The sequence below is a fragment of the Crocodylus porosus genome, unplaced genomic scaffold, assembly GCF_001723895.1.
Source record: "Crocodylus porosus isolate Cpor-Errol unplaced genomic scaffold, CroPor_comp1, whole genome shotgun sequence".
NCBI classification, from domain to species: Eukaryota; Metazoa; Chordata; order Crocodylia; family Crocodylidae; genus Crocodylus; species Crocodylus porosus.
The window spans coordinates 57631976-57658180 of NW_017728949.1; the positions used below are offsets into that span (position 1 = coordinate 57631976).

The 26205-nt window shown below is 42.7% G+C and overlaps 1 protein-coding gene across 3 annotated transcripts in view; it reads left to right on the forward strand.

Moving 5' to 3' along the window:
- RALB (RAS like proto-oncogene B) overlaps positions 1-26205 on the forward strand; it is a 62140-nt gene that overhangs the window by 32641 nt on the left and 3294 nt on the right. Inside the window, exons 1-4 of one of the 3 annotated variants that reach the window (XM_019554116.1) lie at positions 9635-9738; positions 17915-18076; positions 19486-19694; positions 25532-25709. In XM_019554116.1, the coding sequence (XP_019409661.1) occupies positions 17963-18076; positions 19486-19694; positions 25532-25709 (501 nt within the window). In that variant the 5' untranslated portion in view covers positions 9635-9738; positions 17915-17962. Of the gene's footprint in view, positions 1-9634; positions 9739-17874; positions 18077-19485; positions 19695-25531; positions 25710-26205 lie in introns of those variants that run through there. The other 2 variants (XM_019554115.1, XM_019554114.1) reach the window with 2 other exon arrangements.

A 26205-nucleotide genomic window follows, 5' to 3' on the forward strand; every position in this document is an offset into this window, starting at 1 on the left:
GGTGAGTGGTGCCCCCCCCAGCAGTGCTCAGGTGTGGGCTGCCCCCCCCCACCGGTGCTGAGGGTCTGGCCTCCCCCCGCGGGTGGCAGTTTTGTGTGGGGTCTTATCGCTGCCTTCATTAAACCAAGCTGCCTGGACGTGGAGCACTCACTCTTGAAAGCTTTTCCTCCATGAAAGATTTGGAGCGACGCGACCATGCCAAGGTCCTGGAGACTTTCTGCCTTCGCGGCATCGGTGGCTTTTTGTCGGTGCCGACCCCACGGCCGCTGCCCTTAGCTCTGGAAACGGGCTCCCTGCCCCGCTCGAGGAGTGAATGAATGATAGCGAGAGGCTGGAGGCGGCCACGAAAAGGAGTTATTCCTGTCTCCCGGCCTTGGCGTTCGCCTCGCCACGGCTCGCTCCGTTGTGGGGGGAGGTGGTCCAGGGCAAACACTGACAAAAAACAAAACGCGTCGTTCTGCGTCGTGTAATCTATCATTTCGCCCCCACGTGCATTGTTCTGCATCGTGTTTAATGTGGTATTTTTTTTAAAATGCATTGTTTTGCATCTTTTAATCTATCATTTCCCCCCACAAAAATGCATGGTTCTGCATTTAATCTGTCGTTTCCAAAAAAAAGCATTTGTTCTGCATCTTTAATCTGTTGCTTCCCCATAAATGGGATCTTTAACACCAGCAAAGCTCTTGGAACAAATTTCTGTAGCAAGAGGTGCCTGTCTCTTAATATTAAAACTTTTAGTAGGTGTCTGACAGCTCTTTGACTAGGGTCTACTATTACCTTAGATTTCTTAAACTAAAACAATGTAAGCAACTTGACAAAAATTGAAGAAATGGAAGCCAACTAAGTATTTCTTCTGAATGAAAATGGGTCATTTTTTCTCCCTATCCCTCCTAGCCCTTTAGGCATTACTTAACTTCACATTTTTTTTCATCTGTTAGCATACAGACTTCAGGGATGCACTTGTATGGGCTCTTAAAAGCTTAATTTGGAATAGAAATATTGATTTTACTTTTAGTTGTTTGCTACTAAAAATACTGCATGTACTGGATGTAACTCCACTAGCCAGGCCTCTGTTTTGGCAAATTGCTGTAGGTAAACTCTTTAACACTGGTGCAGGAGTTCAGTTTGTTGGGGGTTCTTGTGTTCTGCTCTTTACTGCTATGACTTTGTGCTTTTTTTTTTTTTATAGAGGACTTAATACACCGTGTATTAAGTGATGTTTAACACATGCATGAAGTGTTGATTCTTGTATTTGGAGGAAGACCCATCCCTTCAAATTAGGGTGAAATATAAACTAAACCCAGTGCACTTGAACAATTCATAGGATGGTTTTTCACCTGTCTTGGAGCCAAAACTGGATAAGCAGAACAGTGGAAATATACCCAGTCAGATTCCCCTCCCCTCCCCAGTTATGGGTGAAGGGAAACATGGTTCTGATCCTAGCTCTGATGTCCTCTGGCATTTTACCTTTCTGTGTTTATTAAAATGGAAATATCTTTTGTAAGAGTATTGTGAAGCTTAACTAGGCAAGACTTGTAAACTTGTTTGAGCCCCAAGAGCTCAGTAAATCACTTTGTGGTGAATGATGGTATTTCTGAGTGACTTTTTTCACAATGCCAGTATTGACATGCTTCATGAAAAGCAGGTTATAAACTGGAATTTGATTTGAAATATGCTGGATGTGAGCTCTTGAGACATGCATTTTTTTTTTTTACATCTTTTACATTGCAATAGATGGTATAAATAGTGGTGGAAAAAGGAAAGCCTTAGTGTGTTATAAATGAGTTTCATATGTGGAACAGAAACAAGTAAGGGTGGAGATGAAGTTGTGAAGAAGTATGAAGGGGGATGCAAGAAGAAGGAGATGGAAGAAGATGAATGGCTTATGGGAGCATGGCACTTGTTGGGGGGGGATTTAAAGCACTGGTTTGGTACCTGTCTTTGGCACTTCTGTGTGTCTAGTGCCTGAAAGGCTTTGACTTCCTTGATTTCTTGGGACTGAGATTCTTCATAAGATGGATCATGGGAAGCTGAAACAGTTTGAGCTTTTAATAGATCTAACTTGGCTGCTTCAACCCTGACACAGAAGCAAGCATCCTGCATTCACAGGGTAGTTTACTTTCCAGGTGTATCCCATTCTTGGCATCTGCCACTGAAAAGTGTGCTTTGAGCTTGTTATATGAAGGCTACTATACTGCTATTAGATAAACGTTATCTAAATTACTGCTGTTGCTTCCTTGAAATGGTTTAAAATCAAGTTTCCTACTAACTCTTAAAGTGGAGACTAACTTTGTACATTGAATTGTTGATAATGAGTTTTCATAAGGATTAACCTAAAGAATTATCCCCTATTCCTTTTGTCTGATTCATGAAAATGCTTGCATTTCAGTTCCTTGCTCATATAATCTGAAGCTTTCTCTTACAGTTTTAATAGCAAAGCTGTGCCTTCATTTTCATGTGTGGGTGTGAGGGAGCAGGAAGGCAGAGGAAGGGGCAGAGTGTTAATTAGGCTTCTGAATTTGTATTAAAAGGCTCTTATTAAAGCACCAATTCATGGTGGGTTGGAAAGGGTATTCTTTAACTTGGTGCTAAGAGTTTCAAGGCAGTGCTTCTAAATTTTTCTTTGATCATTAGGTGTGATGCTGGGCAGCAGACTGTTAATCCTTAATCATGAAGTTAACAGATTTGTTTTAATGGCAGTCTCTGTCTCTTGGCTTTTGTCAAAAGTAGAGATGAATCAAATTTCAGACCCTTCCCACCTGTATCCTTCCATTTCAGGGGTTTGAAGCAGGTAGCCTGCAGGCAAGATCTGGCCCTCAGAACCCTGCCATCCAGGCTCTGTTCTGTCCCTTGTGTTTATTTATACCCATGGAGGGTCATGATGCAGGGCCAGCCCATGGGCTTGGCCCAGGGATGCTCCCTTAGCATACCTGATTTGGCAGCGACTCCAGCCAGTTTGGGACCTGCATTACCTGTGCAGTGTGTGAAAGTGCAACTGGAGTGACAGTCCTGTTGCACGTGTTGGCTGCCCTGGCCAGACTGTGCCAGATGTGGCACCTGCCCTGGGAGGCACACTGTGCACAGCTGGTTTAGCATCTGTGCTACTTACGGCTCTTCCAGGCACCTTGTGCAGTATGAGTCCTAGATGGGCCAGAGAAGGCACCATGTACAGTGCAGTCTGGGAGCTGCTGGAGCAGTGTGTGGAGCAGTGTCTGCTTTGGCCACCTGGGTGCCTCAGCACTGGTCCCAGACCAGCTGGAGTGGCTGTCAAATCCCATATGTTGGGGTGAGAGGGGGAAGGGGGTCTGAAGGCCTGATCCAGCCCATGGACTGGCCAGTGCTTCTCATCTAGCACACATGTTCCTATTGCATGTCAATCTGTGAGCTTTGTGAAGCTTGCCTAAGGAAAGCTTTATAATAGTCTCCTGCAGTTCTTATTTAATCCCTAATTATCTATGGGGGGATTCAAAAAACTGAAGTATCCTGCTGATTTCTGTGATGTTTGCAGCTTGACCAAGTGGCAAGATTTCACTGAAAGCCTCTGGATTATCAGTCAGTGCAGGTTTAGGGATGAATGTCTGCAAAGGTTACTTTGAACTTGATCTTCTTTCCTTTCCAACATTATTGGGCCATGATAAAATGGATAACCAGGACCCTGGTTTTAAAAAGAACAAAATAAAAAAACCTGAAAACAAGCAACCTTCCTTTGATTTGACTCGCTTTGCCCTCTAAAATTACAATTTGGAGGGGAGTTCCAATATTTCTAGATCAAGTATAGTTAATGGAAATATAATTGCCTGAAGTAAAATTTCTATGGGAATGGGGGGGAAGAGTGGGAAGTGCTGTGCTGTGATAAAAATCTGTAGACCAGCATAGTTAACAACAGCCTTTGATCATTTTCCAAATCTTTTTTCAGAAGCTCTTGATTTGAGGAGGTGTGTAGCTTAATGTTTACATACTTGTTTTTTGCATTTAAATGTAATAACTAACATACTTTGATCATTGTCCAAATCCTTTTTTGGAAGAACTTGGGTTGTGGTGATAATGTAGCTTAATGTTTACATCCTTGGCTTTTATATTTAAATGTAATAAAACTAATTAATTTTTAAAATTGAGATGCAGAGTTAGAGAGCTAGTTAAAGGTGTTGACTCACCCAGACTGATTAGAAAAAGTCTGGTCTTCTCAGTTGTATCTAGGAATTTCTCCAATGATTGCTACTTCTGATTAACTAAAGCAGAGGTGACCAACCTGTGCTGTGAATGGCACGGGCAACCTGTGTGTGCGGCATGCAACAACCCAAGATGATGGGCAGTGTAGTGGCAGATGGGTCAGAAGAAGGGGATCTGACTGGTACTTGGGGAGGGTGCAGGGCTAACATGTGCCAAAAGCCTCCCATTTTCATAGGTCTGACTGCGGTACAGCTGACTTTATATAAAATAGGCTAGCTATAGAAGCTCTCTGCAAATTAAATAGCATGCTACCTTGTTAAACTGATTGCATTTCAAATGCATGAACCACTGTACATGCATCTGTTTCTTTGTTCACTTTTTTTTTTTAATGCATATTTCAGTTGAACTTCAGGACGCTTAATATACCAATGTGTCTTCATTTTACCAATTAAGTTATAGGTTTAGCATTTAAATGTTGGAAATGCTTATACTATATGTACAGTTGACTTAGTTGACGAAGATTTCCTTCAAATGGCAGAATTACTTGAATGGTTGATCCTCAGCTGACAGTGAACTTAAACAATGTTCCTGTGACCTAATGCAGACTAAGTATGCTAGTCTGTAAACAGATATTCCACCAAATAATATGGTGCAACCCTGTGTATGTCTGGCTTGTACACTAGTTCTATAATGACCCATTTTTAGGGAGGAACTTGCACCTGAAGACTCAAAGGATGGTGATAACGAAATGGCTTAACTGTTGTCCTTTAAAAAAAAAAATAAATACATGCACACACACATACTTAACTTCTGTTTATTTCCCCACCTCCCTTCAAGTTGTAGAACTAATTGAGGGGTGGACTAAGCTGTCAAGTAAAGTAATAACATGAAATGTGCCACCTCCAGGGAAAATGCTGTAAAGGATGTACTCCAGTGGAGTCTTGAGGAATGCCAGTCAGTATCGAATTTGGTCTAGTATAATCACTTAAGTAAGCAAGATTTCTAGTGGCCATTAGCCCCCTGAACTAAAAAAAGATAAAGCTGCTTTCTTTTTTTCCACTCGCTGGAAACCCTAACAAGTAACGGATGGGACAGATGTCCTTTTTCCACTTAAAAAATGCTGGCTTCTTTGGCAGGAGACTCCTCCCCACTATACTGAATTTTTGTTTCTTGGCTTCCTTATCCAAAGCTGGATCTTAGTGAGGAATTCTCCTGGGTCTAGTTACCCCTGACAACAGGCCTTTGACAAGTTGACTGATTCTTGCTTATTACGCTGTCAAATGCTTTTGCTCAGTGTGCATCCTAAGTGCCAGAAATGCATCCTCCTGAACACATCCCAAAGCTTGCATAATGCTATTTGCGGGGTGTTACTTTGTTTCCCTTTTCTGTTCCAAGCTGTTACACTTGATCTGGTTTCTCATCTCTGCTACTTTTAAAACTAAGGCTGCTTGACAGTGACTGTTTCCAAGCTTGTATGGGCTCTTTAAAAGCTTTAGCGGGCTATGTTGTGTAGAGATTGAATTGGCTAAAAGACCCAGGTGTATGATGATAAAACTTAGGCCTCATAGCATTTGCTTAACTAATACAGTTGATGGGACTCTTCACCCTTTGGGCTATATGTGTGAACAAACTAAGCAGGATTTTACTTGGTGTCTTTATTCCATGATTTTTGCTGCCCTTTAGCTACATAACTTCAAATTACCAGAAAGAAAACTGGTTCCCGAGGCGTAAGATAAATTGAAACCCTTCTTTACTTAAGTATAATAAATATATTTAAAATTGGCCTGGACAGGCGAAGTGTGAAGCAGTTCTTTTAGGTTTGGTACATATATAAGCCTAAATCTCTTCTAGGGTCATCCAGTATGTCTTTGCATTACTGCTAGAAAGGCAGAAAATGGCTTGTTTGATAGCTATGGATTATAATTTGAGGTATGATTTCAAAGGGGAAATACAGCAGCTGTGAAAGTCTTGAACAAAGTGCCATGAACACATGCATTGTTGTATTATTGATAGGGATGCACTAGCACTCCAGTACTGCAATAAGCCTTTAGACAAAATCTCATACTGCTCTAAAAGATGTCTTTTAAAAGGTAGTCCAGAAAAGACTACTTTTAGTTCTCCTATTGAGCCCTTGCCTTTCACTTTTGCTAGCTTAAAATGTGCCAGTTGCTTAACCTCAAAACAAAATCCATGTGAAGTATGCTGGAAATCTAGTGTATAGACTTGGTGCCCTTTTTCTCTGTACTGGGCACACTTTCTTTTCTTTCTTTCTTTTTTTTTTTTTTTTAATAAAGCTACATGGAAAGAGAAAATGTAAATCTGAAGAGCTCTGAAACAGTGCTGGTGAAAATGAGCGCATGTCTTCTTCCTTGCCACTGCCGCCCACCTACACCCAGTATTTGACTAATAGTATAATATCTTCTGGAGCTATTTAATATTTGCTTTTTCAAATACACATGCTTAAATTTGTGATGTATACAACCCCAATATATCTTGTTACACACTTATTGTGAGAACTGATTTCTAGTCACCTTTTGGTTTTACTTTAGCAGTGGAAGACCATTCAGTAAGTAGTTATTCCATGACACAAGTTTTAAGTAGGTACTCCAACGGATATATTGACAAGTCTGTCTTTAGACAGAAGCCTTCCCACAAAACAAATTTTATCCAGTCTAACTGGTTCCCAAAGTGACAGAAGAGATGCCAGACACCTTAAAAGTTACTGAAGCTAACTCTAAGCAGCTGGTATCAGTTGCTGCCACAAGCATTTTGGCAAAAAGTATTGAAAATCATTTTAAGGGTGGACATAGTTATCTCCTATGGCTTATGAAGGGCCATGTGGGAGCAGTAGCATAAAAGTACAGCAGGCATGAGCTCTACTGGATGTTTTGGACTAAAAATCAAGGCTGCACATTGAGAAATGTGTATTGTTCCAAGTGTTCAGTTGAATACATTGCTGAATGCTGTGAAGTGATGCACATTGGTGTCTGAAAGCATTATTTTGATTTACTCCTAAGGCAAAAGCTGTTAGCTGGTCAGTGCCACATGTGCATATAAAGGATGGAGGGAGTAGGGGAGGACAAAAAGGCAACAAGAAGCTAAAAAGCTGCTAGAAATAGCCAGGACATAGGCCCTCCCCTAATGTCTTTTAGCAGAAGAGTGAGTTTTAAGGCACATGCCCTCAGAGTTCTTGCTAAATGTGCTTATGCAGAAGTGTTTCTACTTATTTATGTTTTTTGCACAAAAAAGCAAGACATCTGCAAAAGTGACTCTTAATCTGCACCACAGTCACTTTTTGGTTGGTTACTCAATATTTACATTCTCATTAATATTTCAGAATACATACTGGTACCCAGCAATGCTGAGCTTTGTAGATTGTGGATTGAGCTCATAACTAGTTCTACAATAGTTCGGTATGGTCTCCATTCCTGGGCTTGGCTTTTCAGCATAAAGTGTACCTGTCTCCATGCTGGACATGACTTCCACACTTTGGGTTGTAACTCTTCTTAGAGCAGAAATGGGAACTGTGCCTGATAGCCGTAGTATGGGAATTTACACCGCTCACCACTGACCACCTCCCTCGGTCTCTCTGGTGCCTGTATTAGAATTGACACTGGCTACATCGTTATAGAAGAGAGATCCAAGCTTCCAGCACAAAGCATGTTAAATGTCTGCTTGGATGTGGCACTGACAGACCTTGCCCCTTCCAGCCCGACTGCAGCAGAGTTGTTGGTGCTTCAGCTTTTGATTATGGATAGCACTTTTCGCAAGGATTACTTTTCCACAAGCTTGCGGTATTAGGGCATGGGGCATGGAAACTGTCCCTTATCCCCTTCTCACATTGGTCTTAAATGCTGCAGGACCTGGCAAGGGGATGTTGGGATAAGGTAATGACTTCTTCTGTCTTCCCTATTCAAACTGTTTTGGGGATGCCATATACAATAGAGCAAGAAGGAGAGAAGGAATAAGACTAGGTCTCAAAACTAAGCTTTAGTGTTCAAAGGGCTGGAAAGAACTAAGCCCACTTAAAGGGCTGTATCATAGTGTCATTCTGCCAAACTTTTGTGTTTTAATGAAATGTTTCCATAAATATCCTTGTCTCTACAATACTTCTACATCTGTTAAATTTTCTCCTCTCTTTTGAAACAGGAGAGGTTGGAGAATGCTAATGAGAATTGCTTTTGGAGACTCGTAAAACAGGCAATTCCTAAACGAACACTTCTTGTCTCTGACGAGATCAAATATAGTAAATGGTACCCCTTATCGTAGGATACTAGGTCTTGTAAAAAGTGACCTCAGCTTTGGTGGTTCTTCAAACTCTGACCTGAATGGCCACTTGTTAATAGGAATTTGTTTAAATCCTTGATCATCTGATGCTATTAAATTAGACTACTTTTTATAGGTTGACTACAGAGAGCAAAGGCAGTGTTGCTAAATACTGTACAGTACTTAGATGACAGCATGCAGTTGCATGTCAGCAAGCTAATAGATCACCCAGAGCTCTACTACTTGCAATATTTTTCCCCCCCATTTTGACTGAAAATTGGCTCAGATCAAATTTAAATGAGTCTGTATGCATCTAATACATGTGTGTCTCAACACTGATTCTCAAGCAGCGTGGGCTAAACCCCAGGAATTTGCCATTGGAGCCTGGGTTTTATTTTCAGTTCTGCTGTTTACCTGCCCTGTTAAGCAAGTAGTTTTAACCAAGGTAAACTTAGAATCATAGAATCAATGAGTTGGAAGGGACCTAGGCAGATCATCTAGTCTGACCCCCCACCACGGGCAGGAAGGAGCACTGGGGGTGGCAGGGGTCATAAGATCCCAGCCAGGTGCTATCCAGTCTCCTCTTGACTTGATTGTAAACTTAATTGTTCTGCTTTCACGGCATGCAGTGTTTTATGAACTATGTAATCTATAGATCACATAAATTTAGTCTTGAAACAACAGTCTTCAAATGCATCTTTTTGTACATGCATCTGTTATGCAGATATGTACACAGCGTCTTGTACTCTGATTCAGGTTGATCAAAGAGCAATTTAGAATGGCTCATCAAAACCTGTAAGATGACGAGCAAGCTATGCTGGTGAAATCCTAATTGCTGAAACATTGTTTATGCCCAGATAAAAATCCCTTCTGGGTGCTTTATGACTGCAGTTTAACAAGGCGTTGTGTCAACTTGCCTGTCCGGTTGATCTTTTAAAGCTGCTCATGACTTAATGACACGCTCACTTAGTGAGTGTTTTCTATAATGAAATATTTTAACACGCACCTGCAATTATTATTAATGTCTCCCTGTAGTTGGTACCTAATGCTGTCAGCTGTATGCTCAGCTAAACTATAATGGTATGTTTGATAGGAAAGTGACTGTTACTGGCATTTCATCACATGTTTCTAAGGAAAGCTAGACTCTTCAGGATAGTCAAGCTAGCATTCTTTTCTATGTTCTCTGCTTTTTTAACAGATCCATAGATTGTAAGGAGCTGGAAGCGACCTCACGAGATGATTGGGTCTAGCCCCCCCTGCGCTACGCAGGAAAGACAACTGGGGTCAGGTGACCCTAGCAAAGTGACCATCCAGTTGCCTCTTGAAGATTTCCAGGGTGGATGATTGCACCACCTCTGGGTGGAACTTATTCCACAGTCTGGACACCATGACTGTGAAGAAGTTTTCCTAATGTTGAGCCTGAAACAGTCTTCCAGGAGTTTGTGGCTATTACTCCTGGTTTTCCCCACGGGTGCCTGGTGAACAGTTGTTCCCCAAGCCTCTGAAGTATTCTGTTGATGTAGCGGTAGGTAAGCTGCTACCAAGTCCCCTCTCGGCCTTCTGTTTTTTTTTAGACTGAAGAGACCTAAGTCCCTCAGTCTTTCCACGTATGGCTTGTCTTGCAAGTCTCTGATCATACGGGTGGCCCTTCTCTGGACTCTTTCAATCTTTTCCACATTTATACGGTGGTCTGTTATTACCCCCAGGTCCCTTTCAGTTGTGGTGCTGGGCAGTTTGGTGCCACTGAGCCTGTAAATACGGTGGGGGTTGCTCGTCCCCAGATGGAGCACTTTACACTTCTCAATGCTGAACTTCATTTGGTTTCAATCCACCTGTATCTGCAGCCTGTCTTCCAGCGTGTCCACGCTCCCCCATAACTTGATGTCATCTGTGAACTTGGCCAGTGAGCTCTTCACCCCCACATCCAAATCATTGATAAAGATGTTGAAAAGCACCAGACTAAGCACCCACTTGTGAGGGGCACCGCTGGCCGCTTCTCGCCAGGATGAGACAGATCCGTTCATTAGTACTCTCTGGGTCCTACCCCACAGCCAGCTTTCTACCCACTTAACTGCAGTTAAGTCTGCAATCTTCCCATTTTCCTGTGAGGACATCACGAGATACCAGATCAAAGGCCTTTTGGAAGTCTAGGAATATAATGTTGACCTCCTCTTTGGTTTAGTGGTGAAAAACTAAATATTTTTGAATGAAATTATGCAAGACAGGTTGTGTAGTAGTGTTCTGTGCAATTGCAGAAACTGCGGGGCAAAAGAAGGGTCTATGTTGTCAATTTATTAATTGTTTTATAAACTTCTAGTTCTGTCAAGGGCAGATATTACATGCATATCCTAGTGCATGTTCTGTACTTACAGTAGCTCTTTCATGACCTCAAGCTGGGGTTTTGTCTTGTCTAACTGTTGATCTGTTACGGCTATGTAATGAAGCACTTGATGCAGAGAACAAATTGCTAAAATCTCATAGGTACTGTAGTGATCATCAGTTAGAGGGCTGGAACCGCTTTGATCAGATGCAGAATAAGGTATTGAAAACAGGTTCTAAGAACACAGATGGACACTTCCCCAACACCTCGTGCACAGTTTTTCCTTTTTTAAGAACAGTTCAGTAAGTATATACAACTTGTGTATCCAGAGAAAAGGAATTTGAGGTTAAATAGTTTAGCTTGTGTGAAAGCCCTTGTGAAAGAGAAAGCTTGCTAAGAATTTTTTTCCAACTGCTCAGTTGGTCTAAAAAAGATATCGCATCTACCCAAAGAACTTTGCCTGCCTTGAGCAGGCAAGAAATTGGTTTAGGTTGGGAGACTTTGACAGGTGGTCTCTGATAACTTGCTAATTGACTTGTGGGAACCAGCAAGGCTACGGAAAGAGCTGCATACCCTCAAATGCCCCATGACTGAATTGGTTCTGTTGGCTGCCATCAGAATGGGCTGGCTCCATGCTCTGGTGTGAAAGATTCACGTTGTTGTAGACGTACCGAGATATCAATGTATACCAAACTCCAAATTGCAGAATGGAACACACCCCACCATACACATGCACCCATGCCCCCCTCACACTACCATACATGTAGACCCCCCCCCCACACCCCACAAATCTATACTCACAATATACAAGAGTAAGACTTCATTTTAAGCTATTATATACATTCGCCTCTATGTATACTATGCAAAGACATGTGAACCAGGACAAAAATATTTTTTGAAATCAAAAATGAATATTTTAGATGTTTGCTTTTTAGAATATAATTTGGTATTTTTTCTGGTTCTGAGATAGCAAAAAGTTCTTGCTGAAAGGAGTACTTCTGGGGGCAAGAAAAGGGACTTCTGGTGGCAAAGGTTAGGGGGTGGGACATCCATTCACAAGATGGCAGCTAGAGTGCAGGGCACCTGTCATGGGGCAGGGCTACCCACATGGCCCCTTGACAGCTTGCCAAAACTTGGTAAGCAGCCCTCCAGCTGAAATAATTGCCTGGCCCTGCTGTAGGTTGTGAGGAGCAAGATGTTGACTCTTAAAGCCAGTTCTCTGAGAGCCTTCACTACTTACTCCTCACTTGCTGAAATTGAGGGGGGATGGGGAGGAAACTAGGTAAGAGTAAGTGGGCATGTATACATGTGTGCTTTTAATGCACAGTAGCTTATTTTATTGTGCATTAGAGTGTCACATCAAAAATGTGCTAATATGTCAATGTACAGTAAAATTAGACTACGGCACACTAAGTGTCACTAAAAAAAAAAAAAAAAGGGTGCTCTTGCTACTGAGTATTAGGTCAGCCTAATGTGAATTTATTTAATACTTCACGTTAGAGGTAATAAACTTAATTTGCAGTAGCAAAAGCGTATTAATGAACATATAGATGTGCCCACTAGGGGCACACCAATTAAAGATTTTCTTGGCTGATGCCAATGGTTGACTTTTTTTTAATCAGCCTTATTGGCTGATACTGGTCGGATAGCTGATTTAAGGAATGCAGCTTGGAGAGCAGTGTCTGGCCGGTAAGTGGGGGGAGGCGGGGGGGGGAAGGGAAGGGAAGGAGCATGGCGGGGCAGATCAAAGCCCCCACAATGAAGTAGTGGGGCAGGGGCAGGCACTGCCCTGCCAGGGCAGTGAAGGCTACCCCACAAGCAGCTTTGTCTGGGGGGCACAAGGGTGGAGAGGGGGCAGTTCCCCACCACTGTACACACCCATGGCAGGCATGGGGCTGCATTCACCATCCTGGCTAGACAGCCCATGCCCTACCTCCTCACTCGCTGTAGGGGGCCTCAACCTGCCCAGTCCCCCTAGCAGACTTACTGGCCAGATGCTGCTCTCCAAGTTGCAACATTTATTGGCGATGTTATTGGCTACACCAGCAAAAAAAGCAGATTGCCAGTAACGTTAATTTTTCTCTTATTGGCGCTGATCTCATGTACAACCGATTTTATATCGGTGCACGTCTAGTGTCTACTATCTAAGATTGCCTAATACCTATAAGGCCTTAAGCATTATCCTTGGAGGAGGAGTGTCCTACTGGGAAACATGACTCACAAGGCATTATTTTGGAAATGGACACCTGATTATAACTGAACAAAATAAAGGTTTGACCCTGTACCTTAAGCCTGAGCCCAGAGGTTCTATCACTGTTGCAGTACTTGAAATCAGATCATGATTGGAGTACAAAATCGTACTGGGATGCTTTGGGGATAATTACAACAAGCATTATAAACCCAAGAAACGAGGAAGATACCAGTAACTTTAAAATGAAGGAGAAAAGTCAAAATAGACCATGGTATAGATATTGAGGGTACCCAAACAGATGCAGTACTACTTTGAAGTGAGCATGCAGCAGCATGCACTTGTACACATACACATAAAATTATAAATATAAAACTATATATGTACAGTTTAATTATAATTGTATATAATACATATAAGTATGTATACCTCTCAAAACAAGGTTGAAAGCTTCCTATTAATCTGTGGACAGTGAGTAGGATCATGAAGTATTTTAGTAGCGGAGAGATCCTTGTGTTCCACATTCTGCGTTTTTTGTGGTGGTAATTGCTGTGTCTTGAAGCTACTGGGTTAAATCCCATATCTTAGGATGGGAGACCCAGGTATTAAAAGGATTTGACAAAACATTTCTGTTAAGCTGATAGGAATCTGGAAATGTGTTATCTAGTTTTAAAAGAATTTTTGGTTGGGTGGGGGAAAAACTCAGTGAACATCACTCTGACATGCCCTTGCTGAGGCATTAGGCAGTCAGCAGCAGCTTTAACCTGTTGCTCTCTGGCAGAGACTACAACTGTCGAGGCACTGAACATCTGGGACTCGGTGTGGCCTTTTTGTCTTTCCCTGCCCAGTAGGCTTCTCTGACATCAGCCAAAAAAGAGCCGATTTGCCAATTCTGTCAGTTTTCCTTATATTGGTGCCGATCTGATATGGGACCAATGTGCCGGTGCACCTCTATTTCTTTTTCTTATCATGTCATTCTCCTATGTCAGGTCAAAGTCATCTGTTGGAGTCTCCAGTTAGTCCCTGAGGGAGGAAAGATCTTTGCTGCTTCCTCCTTGCCTTGGTTGTTACAACGATAGAATGGCTAACCATGTATCAGCCCTCTTTCAAATCCTGAGTCAGAATAGTTTGCCCCTTGTATAACTTGGACTCTGCAGCTGCATCCAGATGAGCGTGGCTGTGCAGTATGTGGCACCGTGGACATGTCTGTGGTCTCACATATCACACGTTCAGCTGTTTGCGCTGCGAGGGAGCAGCATGTGTTTTTGTATTGTTTTTTGATCCCTGGGTATTGTGGGGACAGCGTGTGCTGCTCAAAACTGGGGCCTGGCTGGCCAGAGCCACACCGCAGCTGCCAGCCAGGCTTCAAGAAGCAGGATTGCTGCTGCTGGAGCCCCAGGACCCCAGGTAAGGCTGTTGGAGCCAGCCCAGTGCATGCTCTAGCCTCGCCTACCCCACCTATGGTAACCTGCCATGGTACAGGCGTTCCCTGGGGATGACTAGCAGTGGCACGAGGTGCACTGTCGCTAGTTATCCCTGGGAAACCAAACGTCCCTACACATCTGGATGCAGCCTGCATGTCATCTTCCTGAGACTTGCACTAAAGTGAACTTGGGCTTGTAGTTGACATGCTTTTAAGAGTCCAAACAGTCTTAGTGTTATCTTGGTCCACAAAAACCAAGAGCATGGGGTAGACCAGCCATAAGGATGGCTTCTAAGTGCACTTACTGAGGAGAGAATAGCTTATGTTTTCCTTTGTGAAAACCAAAAAGGCTTTTTCTACTGTTTAACTGCACTTCTGTGGCAGCTCATAGTTGCTAGTCTCATTTGAGGCTTAACACTTGTAAAGTCTTGAAATGCTTTCATATGTATGGCTTCAACTTAAGAAGTCACACAAGAATTGCCTGCGAAATGAGACTCATTTCAAAGTGTGTGTGTGTGTGTGCCTTCCTTCCCCACACCCCCAGCATTTCAAACAAATAATGAAGAGGGACGGGTGAGTTGGTTGGTTTGCTTGGTTTCTTTTTTTAAGCACAAACTATGCCCTGGCCTAGCTTCTCAAGCTTACTAATATACAAAAGAGGCAGGTGGGTGGGAGGAAAAGGTTCCCTTTTATCCTGTCAACTAAAGGCTGCTTCTTTAGCATACTTTGGCATTTGTTGTAAAATCTCCTTTTTAAATGACACTGTCTGCTATCTTTGTGACATGCATTTTGATTGTGGGGTCAAAGTTTTGGTATGGGAGAAATATGCGAGGGACGGGTTGCAGATTCTTTGTCATCTGCCTTCCCCCAGCAGGTCTTTGGAAAGCTAGCTTTTTGACACACGGGGCTCAGTTTGGGTCTCAAGTCCCCTTTGGTTGCCATTGTGCTGATGATTCAATTATCTGGGCAAATTTTCACTCATCTATATGGCTCTTCAGAGGCAAGTATGGGAAGTCTTTAATGATGGGTACAGCTTCTTATTCATGCTAGCATCTGTGACCAAGTTAGATTAGTTAGTTGTGATTTGATTATCTCATTTTCAGCTTATAGTATGGTAAAAATCTAGTTTTTGTGCATGTGTGTTGTTGCTTTGTTTTGTTAGATCTGAAAGCTGAGCGAATAGCTTGATGGCTGGGAAGGGAAGAATTTAGTGTGTGAGGTTCTTAAAGCTCATGCTGTGTACTGGAGCAGCATATACTGTGTCTGGCATACATTCTTAAAAAAAACAAAACAAAAAAAGAAGCCCAAGTTAAATGATTTTTGTAGCAAGTCAAGATCCTAACAAAACCCTCTGGCATCATTTTGAATGACAACTTAAGCTCAGGGTTGTCACTAATTGTGTGGTAGAGTTGGTGAAAGCGTTCTTAGGTGTACAGTCTGTAATGTAACACTTGGCCTCAAATAGTACCTGCCCTCGCAAGGTCAGCCTGTCTTTCAGTGACACTGTTGAACCTGCCTTGGGACAACTCTGGTTGTTCACATCAAACAGAATCCAGATATACTCCTGGAATTACTCCAAAAGGACCTGTCTGAGACCTGCTTCATATGAATTATTATATTGAAAACTTACCATTGTGTTCACCTTCAGTAAGAAACTAGCTATACAGTCTGTACTGGTGTTGAAATGCAGTATTGTACTAAATAACTCTGAAAGTTGTTTGGATACTGTTCAATAAATCTTTCTTTCCAGCTCAGTTCTCCTGTTTTCCCCATATCATATTTATAAGAGGTGAGCCACTTGGAGCGTAGACATTGTCCGCTCTGCCTCCCATCAGTCCTTTTAATTAAACAGCGTATAGTGCACAAAAAAGGGATTTCCCCATCCCTGCCCCAAAGTGGTCCCATGTACTATAGGCTAAGACATAAGGAGCCTGCGTCCATTGTAAGGAGGGCTGCACACCCCTGATTTGGCTTGCTTTCCTCCCCACTTTTGTCCTCCACTTAATGAGTCAAAGGCCCCTGACAGACCTTACACTTAAGATGTTATTAACTGGTTAATCACCTCTCAAGTAGTGACCTGGCCACATGTAAGTGTGTGGCTTATTTCTTATATTATCACACCATTGAGTTATTATACAATGGCTGTGCTGATGCATCACTCTACAGCAACATAGCGATGTGCTATGTTGCTGTATGGTGCAGTACAGCGATATAACGATCATATGGGTCTACACATGATCATTAGATACATCACTGTAATGGCGCACTCCCTGCTTATAGTGCACCCTTACAGTGATATAGAGAAATTTTAAGTGTGCACCACCTGTATGGCACAGTATGGGCAGCTACTGTGCTGGGTTTTTTTGCACTTCCAGAAGGAAGTACTGAAGCATGGGTAGTAACAATGTCGCTGTACAGCAACGTGTAGATGCACCCAGTGTGTAATAATTTTGTGGCCGATTCCTTCCACTCTACTCCTCTAACTGAACTTGTCGCCAGTGCCAAGATTGGAGTGGCAGATCAGAGAGGGGGTGGGAAACCCAGTAGCAAATAAGACAGGGACTATAGGGTAGGGAGCAGAAAGCAGAGAAGCCTGGTGGGAGGGAAGGGGATGGGAGTGGCATGCAGGGTGTGAAATTAACTTTTTGGCAGGCATGCCACAAAATAAAGTCGGCCCCCGTTGGCACAGAATACTTACAGTGGCCGTCGCTGGCAGGACTACGAAGATAATCTTCCACAAATCTGAGTAAGGAATGGAAGTGAAACCTGCTTTCTTCCACTGTGTTTTAGTTCTGAAAAAGCTGCTGCTTTTGAGGCAGAGGGTAGGTGAACAAAGACCTAGATTTGCAATATCAAACAAGCAAAGAAAATAAAAACTGCATAAATACCAGGCATGTGTTGGGACTGACAACTGAAATGTGCAACTGAACATCCCTGCTTACTTCTTGTAAATGCTTGCTCTTGGCATTAATTTCTCGAGAGAAGACAGGTTCTCCATTCTACCTAAGACATAGATAGCCCTACTGTCTGCGCAGAAGAATTTTTAAATAAACCTGTACAAAGGTGTCAGGTCCAAATTTTGCTTTTTGTTGTAAGCATCATCTTTGTTCCTCTTCTAGGGGAAGAAACAGAAGCTTCATTTTGCCACAAGTTTTTCATGTCACTACGTGGGTTTGCAAGTAATTGAACAAGCAATTTTAAAATGATGCAACTTCACCACATTAAAATAACAAAACAAAACAAAAAAATTTTTGAAGCCTGGAAAGAGCCAGTAAGATGGCACCAACCCTATATTAGTTTTTGACAACCATGTATCACTAAAATACTAATAGATAAGCCAAAATGCTTGCGGTGCTACTTGTCAACGGAGATCAGCCCTGCCAATATAGCAAATACATAGGAAGTTTGCCCTTTTTTAGGATTGCTACAGAAATAACGTCAGTTATTGTTGCTCCAGGGGAGGCTGCTATACTATGTAAATGGATAGAAAGACTACAGTCTTCCTTCATATGACTGAAAGAGGCTCTTTTTTCCTCCTTGCTTGCAGCTCTTCAGTCAGCTGTCTGACACACAAGAACTGTAGAGAACCAGGATAATGGCTGCCAGCAAGAACAAGAACCAGAGTTCTCTGGCTCTCCACAAAGTAATCATGGTTGGCAGTGGAGGTGTGGGCAAGTCGGCACTCACACTTCAGTTCATGTATGATGAGGTAAGGTATGGGGGGGGACAGCTGCACGCATCCCCAGAGGTACTTTTCTGGACACCTTGTCATCTTGCTCCTTTCTGTATTTCCTGTTTTTGGTAGGAAGCATCAGAATTTCTCTAACGAGAAAACTTTAGTCACTCTTATGCAGGCTATTTTAACAACCACTTGACTCACAACATTGCAAGAGTGAGTACTCTTATGATGTCAAGATATTATAACTGAGCTGTACTAACTCGATCAAGTAAGCACTCTTGACCTGAGCTAGATGTTGATGAGGAAACAGTGCAGTACCAGAATATAATGGCTTATAGTGTCCCAGTGTCGGCAGATAAGGATTAAGCATGCATTCAATGAAGGCAGAAGGATATTTTGTTGATGGGTCTCTAGGACTTTAGTGGCTACTGCTAACATACTGGGGAGTCATATCCTTCACAAGGGAAGCTCAAAACTTCAGAGGATTTTGGGTAGCATGGAACTGCAGCTTCCTCTGCCCTCCCCTTCTCCCCCCAGCTGTTAATTAAACTAACACCTGGCTCTGGGCTCTCTGGCTGACAGTCTTATTGTGGCAAGTCATTCCATCATAAAATCTGCATGCAGGACATGTGCCAGCCAGAGCTTCATTGCCTACACCTTTAGCCACCTCCAAGTCATAGAGATTGTCCTGTCCTAATGATAAAAAACCCCTACTTTGTATTGAGTTCAGGGAACAAATTTCTAAATAGTTCTTTTTCTAGGGAAGCAATTGTCACCCTCAGACATGGAGTCCACCTGACAACCTTAGCAAAGATTCATCTAGACAAGTGTGGCTGTCTAAGCCTGGATACCTGAATCTCCCAAGCCATAACTTTGTAGCACCTGCATCTTCTAAAGTTAATTTAGAAACCATGTTCAGCTAATGCAGACTTACAGAGCAGCTGTGTGCTCATGATGTATGCTATCACTTAATAGCTGAGCTGCTGTTTTCTACACCTGCATCAGGCTCTGAACAGGGTTGTTGTGCGTTCCTACGTAAGCGTTACTGTAGTAACTATTTCTTAAGGCCTTAAGAGTCGGGGAAATTATACCCAAGTCAGTTCATTTGGCCTAAGTTGCCATAGCTTTGATAAAATACACAGCCCATGTTCTGCTGAACTTGAAATAAACTCAGAGTGACAAACGCCATGTAGCATGAGCTGCTTCTGATGTGTGGACTCTGACCTGGATCAGAGGTATGACCTTCAATCTGCTAATTCTCCTTAAAATACTAGAACCAAAAAATGGCCTTAAATAGATGACAGTGATCCAAAAAAAAAAACAAACCCTGCAAAGGCTATTTTAATCATTATGAAAATGGAGAGGAATAGGCTGAGGTGAGTGCCCCATCTGACAAAATTGGAGGTGCTGTGAACTAACTCCCTTTTTATGCTCCTCAGTTTGTGGAAGACTATGAACCTACAAAGGCTGACAGTTACAGGAAGAAAGTGGTTCTGGATGGTGAAGAGGTCCAAATAGACATACTGGACACAGCAGGACAGGAGGACTATGCAGCCATTCGAGACAACTACTTCCGCAGCGGGGAGGGGTTTCTGCTAGTGTTCTCCATAACAGAGCATGAATCTTTTACAGCAACAGCAGAGTTCCGGTAAGCACCTGCTATCTAGTGGGATGGAGAAAAATGGAGTGCTTCAGTCCCTTTTCATATTCATGTCCTTTTCATAGGAGGAGCAGGTTTGATTGGCAAGATGAATAGCTGCTTCTGATGGATTACTAATAGACAAAAGTGCTGTGGGTACTAAATTTTGTTAACTCTTGCAGGAATTGTTAAACGATTCTCAGCTGATCTAAGCAGAGTTCATGTATCTAACTTCTGCTTGCATTGGGACAGTACAACTCTAATCTTAAGTATTCTCTAATCTAGTTTTACGGCTTGAAAACATATATCTTTTCATCTACGCCAGCCTAGATTTTACCTAGATATGCACAACTAGCATATGCCATAACAGATTTGTTTAGTCCTATCTGTCTCCACTACTTCAGCTGCAGGATGTCTGCTGGCTACCCGATAGACCAGAAAACTGGACTGCTAGCTGTTCTGTCACGTGTCTATACACAGATGCTGTAGCTGTGTACAGAAGCTCCACTAGAGTTCAGGGATTGGTCTAGTGCCAGGCTGTTTCTCAGACTATGGTACCTGAGACTCACTAGAAGAAGAGCCCCTTCTTCAGGAAGGTCAGCCATGACGTAACTTGCTTATCTGCATGAAAAGTTTGAACACTGCTTTTAATCTCTTGCCTACCCTAGATAGAAGTGAATAGGGAGTTCTTCCTAGCTTTGTTCTCCTAGCAGTTGACTACCACTGTCTATAGTGTAGAAGTAGGTTATATCCTGTTTGGTCCTACTTAATGTAGCTATCTACTTGCTCGTCCTCAGTTCTTCTCTCATTGCTTGTATAATGAATGGGCTTCTAAATAGCGCTCTTGACTGGTAGAGTACACGCATGTAACACATTTGTGGTTTGGTTGTAACGTAGCCTGCCTCTTGGTGTGGCTTCTGAACTTATTTGCTGAGATCTGGTTGAAGCAGCAGGGGAATGGAGCAAAAGACCACTAGTTCTAAACTAAGGTTGCCCACCACTATGCTAGGCTATAGTGTTCTTGGAGATTGTGCTTCATCTAGGATGATGGAACTGTTGAACTGCTACATGTGGCACGAGTGATGTACAGAGGGACATAATGCCTCTGGACAAGGCAAAAGGGCTAAATGCAGGCCATCTTTAATCATTTGTGCAGACCCTCACTACATAATTCCCTAAGTGGTGGTACTGAGCCAGATTCCCTAGACTTGACTTATACACATACCTGCAGCTCTCTGCACTCAGTAGGAAGTGCAGTTGAAGGCTGGCTTTGGCCAACTGCATGTGACAAAAAACCCAACAACCTGTAATGGTAGTTCCCAAAGGGAACTTTTCTAAAACACCCATATAGCCTTCAAGGCTGGAGGAGTGGTGCCCACTTTGTTCCAGAGCAAATTGAGGTGGTAGACTTAGAGTGAGAATGAAGGCAGAGAGCATTATCAGGGCAAAAGTAAGATTGTTAGTGGTGCAGGCAAAAGAAAAACCTGTCTGTCCTGGTGATGCTTAACACGGCAGACCTGACTCATCAGAATGAATTCGAGATTAAGAGCCAGCCTGCAAGACTTCACCTGGTTCCATAGATAGCCAGACTCTGTACCATGGATTTCCAGACTCCAGTTTCCACACTAGGGAAGAGAGCCTCAAACAGTTAGGCCACAGAGGAGTCCCAAGTTATTGAACAGGTCCATGGAGACAGGCAGCAGTTGGTTTTTTATATCACAAGACCCCAAGGCTGTGTGGCAACTGTACACCTGAGCCCTGAGTCTAAACAGCTATGCAACATTCTTGACAACCAGCTTCCTGGGGGTGCTTGGATCTGGAGAATGTTTTCTACCTAATGTAAGGCAAAAGTAAACTGATCCCTCAGAAGGTCAAAGCTGTGCCTGAGCCTAAGTGGCCTGTTGCCTTAATCCATATATGAGTGTGACCTAGCATCACATGTCTACTTCTGACCTCAAATAATCATGTACTCATTTATAGCTGGGTTGATTAGGGGTACCTTTGTCATGTGGTACTCTTCCTCTGGTTTCCAAATCCTGGAATTTGCTGAATCTGCCTCAGCTAACTGAAGGGTATGAACAAACATGCAATTTTCTGTTATACAAACGTGCTGATAGCAGTAACTTTTTTTTAGCATAACCACTGCAGCTTTTAACCCATCATAGATCAGGATCATTTGATAGCTATGCCAGACTAGATCCCCAAGACCCAGGAATTGGAGGAAAAAGTAAAGTTGATACTCCAAGGAGGAGCCATTAAGCTGTTTCCAGATTTCTGGAAGTCAAGGACATCTGAAACACAATTAGACTACAGCCTTCCTCTTGCCCAGGGGACTTGAAATGATTAGTGTGCTGGCAGCCCCTTCAGCAATGCCTGTGCAAACCATTTTCTGTCCAACAGTAGAGTGCTCTCTGGGCATGAGGACTGATCCATGTACAGAGCTTTACATGTTCTTCTGGAAGCAAGAATTTTGCTTGATCGTGACCCGGGAGTTGTAGCAGGGCAGACTGGAAAGCTATTCTGTCCAAATTTAGCCAGATCATCCCACAAAAAAGCATAGGTATAATTGCTTAACAGCTCAAAGGGCTTCAGAATTTGACTTTCAAAAGTCTGATGGTAGCATAGTTATATTTTGGTTTCCTGCTCCTCTTCCATGACACTTTGTTCATTCTCTAGAGCTACACTCTTGGGTTGGAGGTGCTCCATACATAGTACCTCCTTACTTTGGACTTCAGTCATTGGCTATAAGAGAGAATCTAGATTTTACTTGGATCTTGCAAATCTGATGGCTTAATTACAGTTCATAATGGTATGACCTATAGAAAAAGGCAATCCATCTCCAAGGCTCTTCCATTGTCCACAAATCTTCCTTTCTTCTTCCGCCTCCCCACCCCCCGCATCTGAAATGGGGATTCAGTGTGTATACTGCTACAGTAAATACAACATTAAGATTTGTTCCAACTGTCAAGTAATCTAAAACTATTTCAGAAATCTCAAGGGAGCAGACAGTCTACTCTGAACAAAAATGCAGGCATCAGCCTTTAGAAATTTCTCATCCTAGTGATTTGTATTTTTGTGCCTCCTTCTTCCAATGCAAACTACTACTAAACCAGCTCAATAGGCTTGGATCCAGTAAGCAGTGAGAAGATGGGGCTTGCTGACAATGTGTAAAATAATTTTACAGCTTTATCTTGTAAGAATTGTATTTTTTTTTTTTTCTTTTTAACCTCTCCTTCTGCCTCAGGCTTTCTTTGGAATGGAAGTAGGAGGCAGGGAAGGGAGGGGAGAAACGGGTGTTTTAAATATGGAATTTTTAATTGGCTTGCAAAAACCTACTGAAAATGACCTTTAAAACATTTTTCGACTCTTTAGAGGGGAGGTATCAAAGGCACCCTCCCACAGGGCGGTGCATGTACCTTCCTTTCAGCCAGAGGGCTGCTGTGGAGCCAAGAAGTGGACTTAAAGGAGAATTTGAAAAGAGATTTTTAATAAAACATTGAGTCAGTAGATCTCCCTTATTTGATTCTGAACTTATCAGATCCTGGTAAATAAGAGTGATTTAATTTTTGGTAATGAGGAATTTGGATAACTTTCCCTTTGTTTCTAGTGAAGACCCACCGTGTTCTCAATGAGGGTCATTACCTGCACTCCCTTATTAGATAAAATGTTGTTTTTAAATTGGTGGTGCCCAGTTGTCTGGCCCTTTTGGACTGGATGAATAGTGCAGGGTTGGTCTGAGTCTGATCTGACCTTGCACTTGTCCAATATGGTGCACACGGCCATGTTATCAAGGGCAATTAATGCTGCCACTGCTCTCCCATGACACAATTTCTGGGGGTTGAGCGCTCCTGGTTGAAATTGCATGTCAACAACCACTTTCTTCCCTTTTTAAATTGGTTCCTGCAAGCCAAATAGAAAAACACGGGCACACGCAACAAAATCCCAGTAACTTGTCTGTGGCTGGATGTTGTATCAAGCTTTATTTCAAAAGCCAAACTTCCCCCGTGTATTTAATCTGTGGCTGTGGACACGAGTGCATTCTGGAATCCTTTGAAAAAGGGATCTTCCTGCTCGGTGGTTCTCAGTCTTCGCAAACTGGGAGACTAGGCACCCCTCTGTTACTCTTGGGAATTGAGCAGTGCCCTATTAAAAAAAACTGAATTTATTACAGGGCTTTGCAACCTCCTGGAGGTGGAGGAGCAGCCAGGCGGGGAGAGCCTGAGCCTGCCCATATCTGCTTGATCTTCTCACTGGAGGCCTGAGCCTGCCTCTTATTTGCTCGTCTTCTCATGCTTCCTGTGGCACTTCAAAGGGCCTGGCAGCACTGTAGGGTTTCCCCCAGGCACCCGGGCTGAGAATTGCAGTTCTAGTTGTTACAGGTAAACCAGGTAAGAACAGTCTGAAGTATAGCAAAACCCACTTTCACACTGCTTCATGCACCACAGCATAGGTATTTTGTCTTCATGGGGTGTTTAAAGTGGGTTTTGCTACACTTCAGATCATTCTCACCTGGTTCACATGTGACAACTACTAACCTACCTACTGTTTCCAAATATACATGCTTCTACACTCTTGTTTACTGTTTCTTCTCTCATGGCATCTGTCTACATGACTCTAAGATGTCAAAACTGGAGTCTTTTGACTTCAACTGATTTGTAGCATGGCTTATTTCTTGCATAATGTGTGCTTGAGGTGAGGTGGCCATCAGTGCACAGGGCAGCAGATGCAATCTGCTGTCAGGGAAGGAAAAGTGCAAGCAGCTACTTGTTTCAGCTTCTGTGCCTAATCTTGGTAGACTAGGCTGCCTGGAAAACATGTGGTTGCTTCTTAAGGCCTCTCTTGCCACGTGATGAAGCAATATGGAAAGCAGGCTAAAAGGGAAAACTACACTTGAAGACTGCTGAAACATAAAACAGGCTGCATGTTGTTGCTGATGCATGCTGCTGTCAATATGTCTTAATTGGTTTGGCAGGGACTTGTGGTGGTTTTTTGTTTTTCTTTCTTTAACTGACTTCCTGGATATTTGCACAATATCCTTGAGAATTAAGCTGAGACTTTCTTATTGGTAGCAAAGGTGGTTGTATGCATGTGTTGTTTGTTTGGTTGGTTTTTTCCCCCGTGAATTGACTTCAGTGGATGTCTTCAAAGACAGTCTTCCAAACCTGTTTCATAATGTCTTTTAACGAGGAAAAGAGTTGGTATTTGCCTGGTTAAGTCAAAAGTCAAAGAGCAGTTTTTTGCTCTGCCCCTCTGGTGGCACGACCTGGTATAAGTTCACTTAATGTAGTCTCCATTCACCACCTCCAGTTTCTGCTTCTGTAGAGTGGGGTAATACTCTGCAGCTTAAAGCTTTATAGGACCCCTCTTGGAAAGCCTGCTGATCTTCATATTGAAAGCAAAAAATAGTATCAAACTGCTTCCATCTGTAGTATAGATAAAGACAAATTGATATGCACCAGGTGAGTTGCCTATTTATAGCTGTTCTTTCTTGCACTCATCAAGGAAATAATTATGGTACAAGTATCTTAAACAGAGGGAACTGCTTAGCCTGTAGATGCTTTCCTTTAGTCAGAGCTGGAGGAAGTGGCAATGGCTCTCCATTGGAGCAAAACATAGCTTTCCTGTAAGTTATAACTTATTTCTGTGATTGGGCTGTCTTGGTATAGAGCCTGCAATGTGACCACTTTAATGATTGCCAAATTTAATGCACACATCAGACCGTCCTATAGCCTTTAGCACTGTGAAGGCTGTTAAGTTATTCCTGATGCACATTTTATTTTTGTCAAGTACAGGAAGCTGTGATACAGCTAACTCGGCTATTTTATTTTTAATGCTTGATGCATTAGGGAACAGATCCTGCGTGTGAAGGCTGAAGAGGACAAAATACCTTTGCTTGTGGTGGGAAACAAATCTGACTTGGAAGAGCGCAGACAGGTGCCTGTAGAGGAGGCCAGAACTAAAGCAGAGGAGTGGGGAGTGCAGTATGTAGAGACTTCTGCCAAAACTAGAGCGAATGTAGATAAGGTAAGAAAAGTTGCTGTTCTTTCTATAGTCTAACTATAGACACATGGGTGACTAAGTGCCTGCCTCTTGGGCTCAAAGGCACAATTCATGGCTATGTTTACAATATTCTACCCGCTGAATAACTTTGTTGTCAGGAATATCCTGCAAGTGAAGCAGTTCACTGGTGTTTGGCTGTGTAATGTGCCACCTTGTACCTTTCATCTCTTTTTCTAGTGTACAAAAGTCCTTGTACAATTACAAGCCTCTTGGATGGTAATTTCTGAGATGCAGGAGACTTATTGCTGCCCATGCTAGAACCCTTGCATCAGCCATCCTTTCAGCTGCAGAGAGGTCTTGTGAGATTTTTGGAGCTTTAGTAGAAATGCCTATCTCTGTGCGCTCACTTGCGCTTGCTCTTCCCCCAGCGCCTCCTCCCCTCTTCTTTTGTCTTTAAAGTTTGGTAGTTTCTAGCCTGACTTCACTTTTGGGTTCTTGGATGGTTGCTCTTTTTTTAATT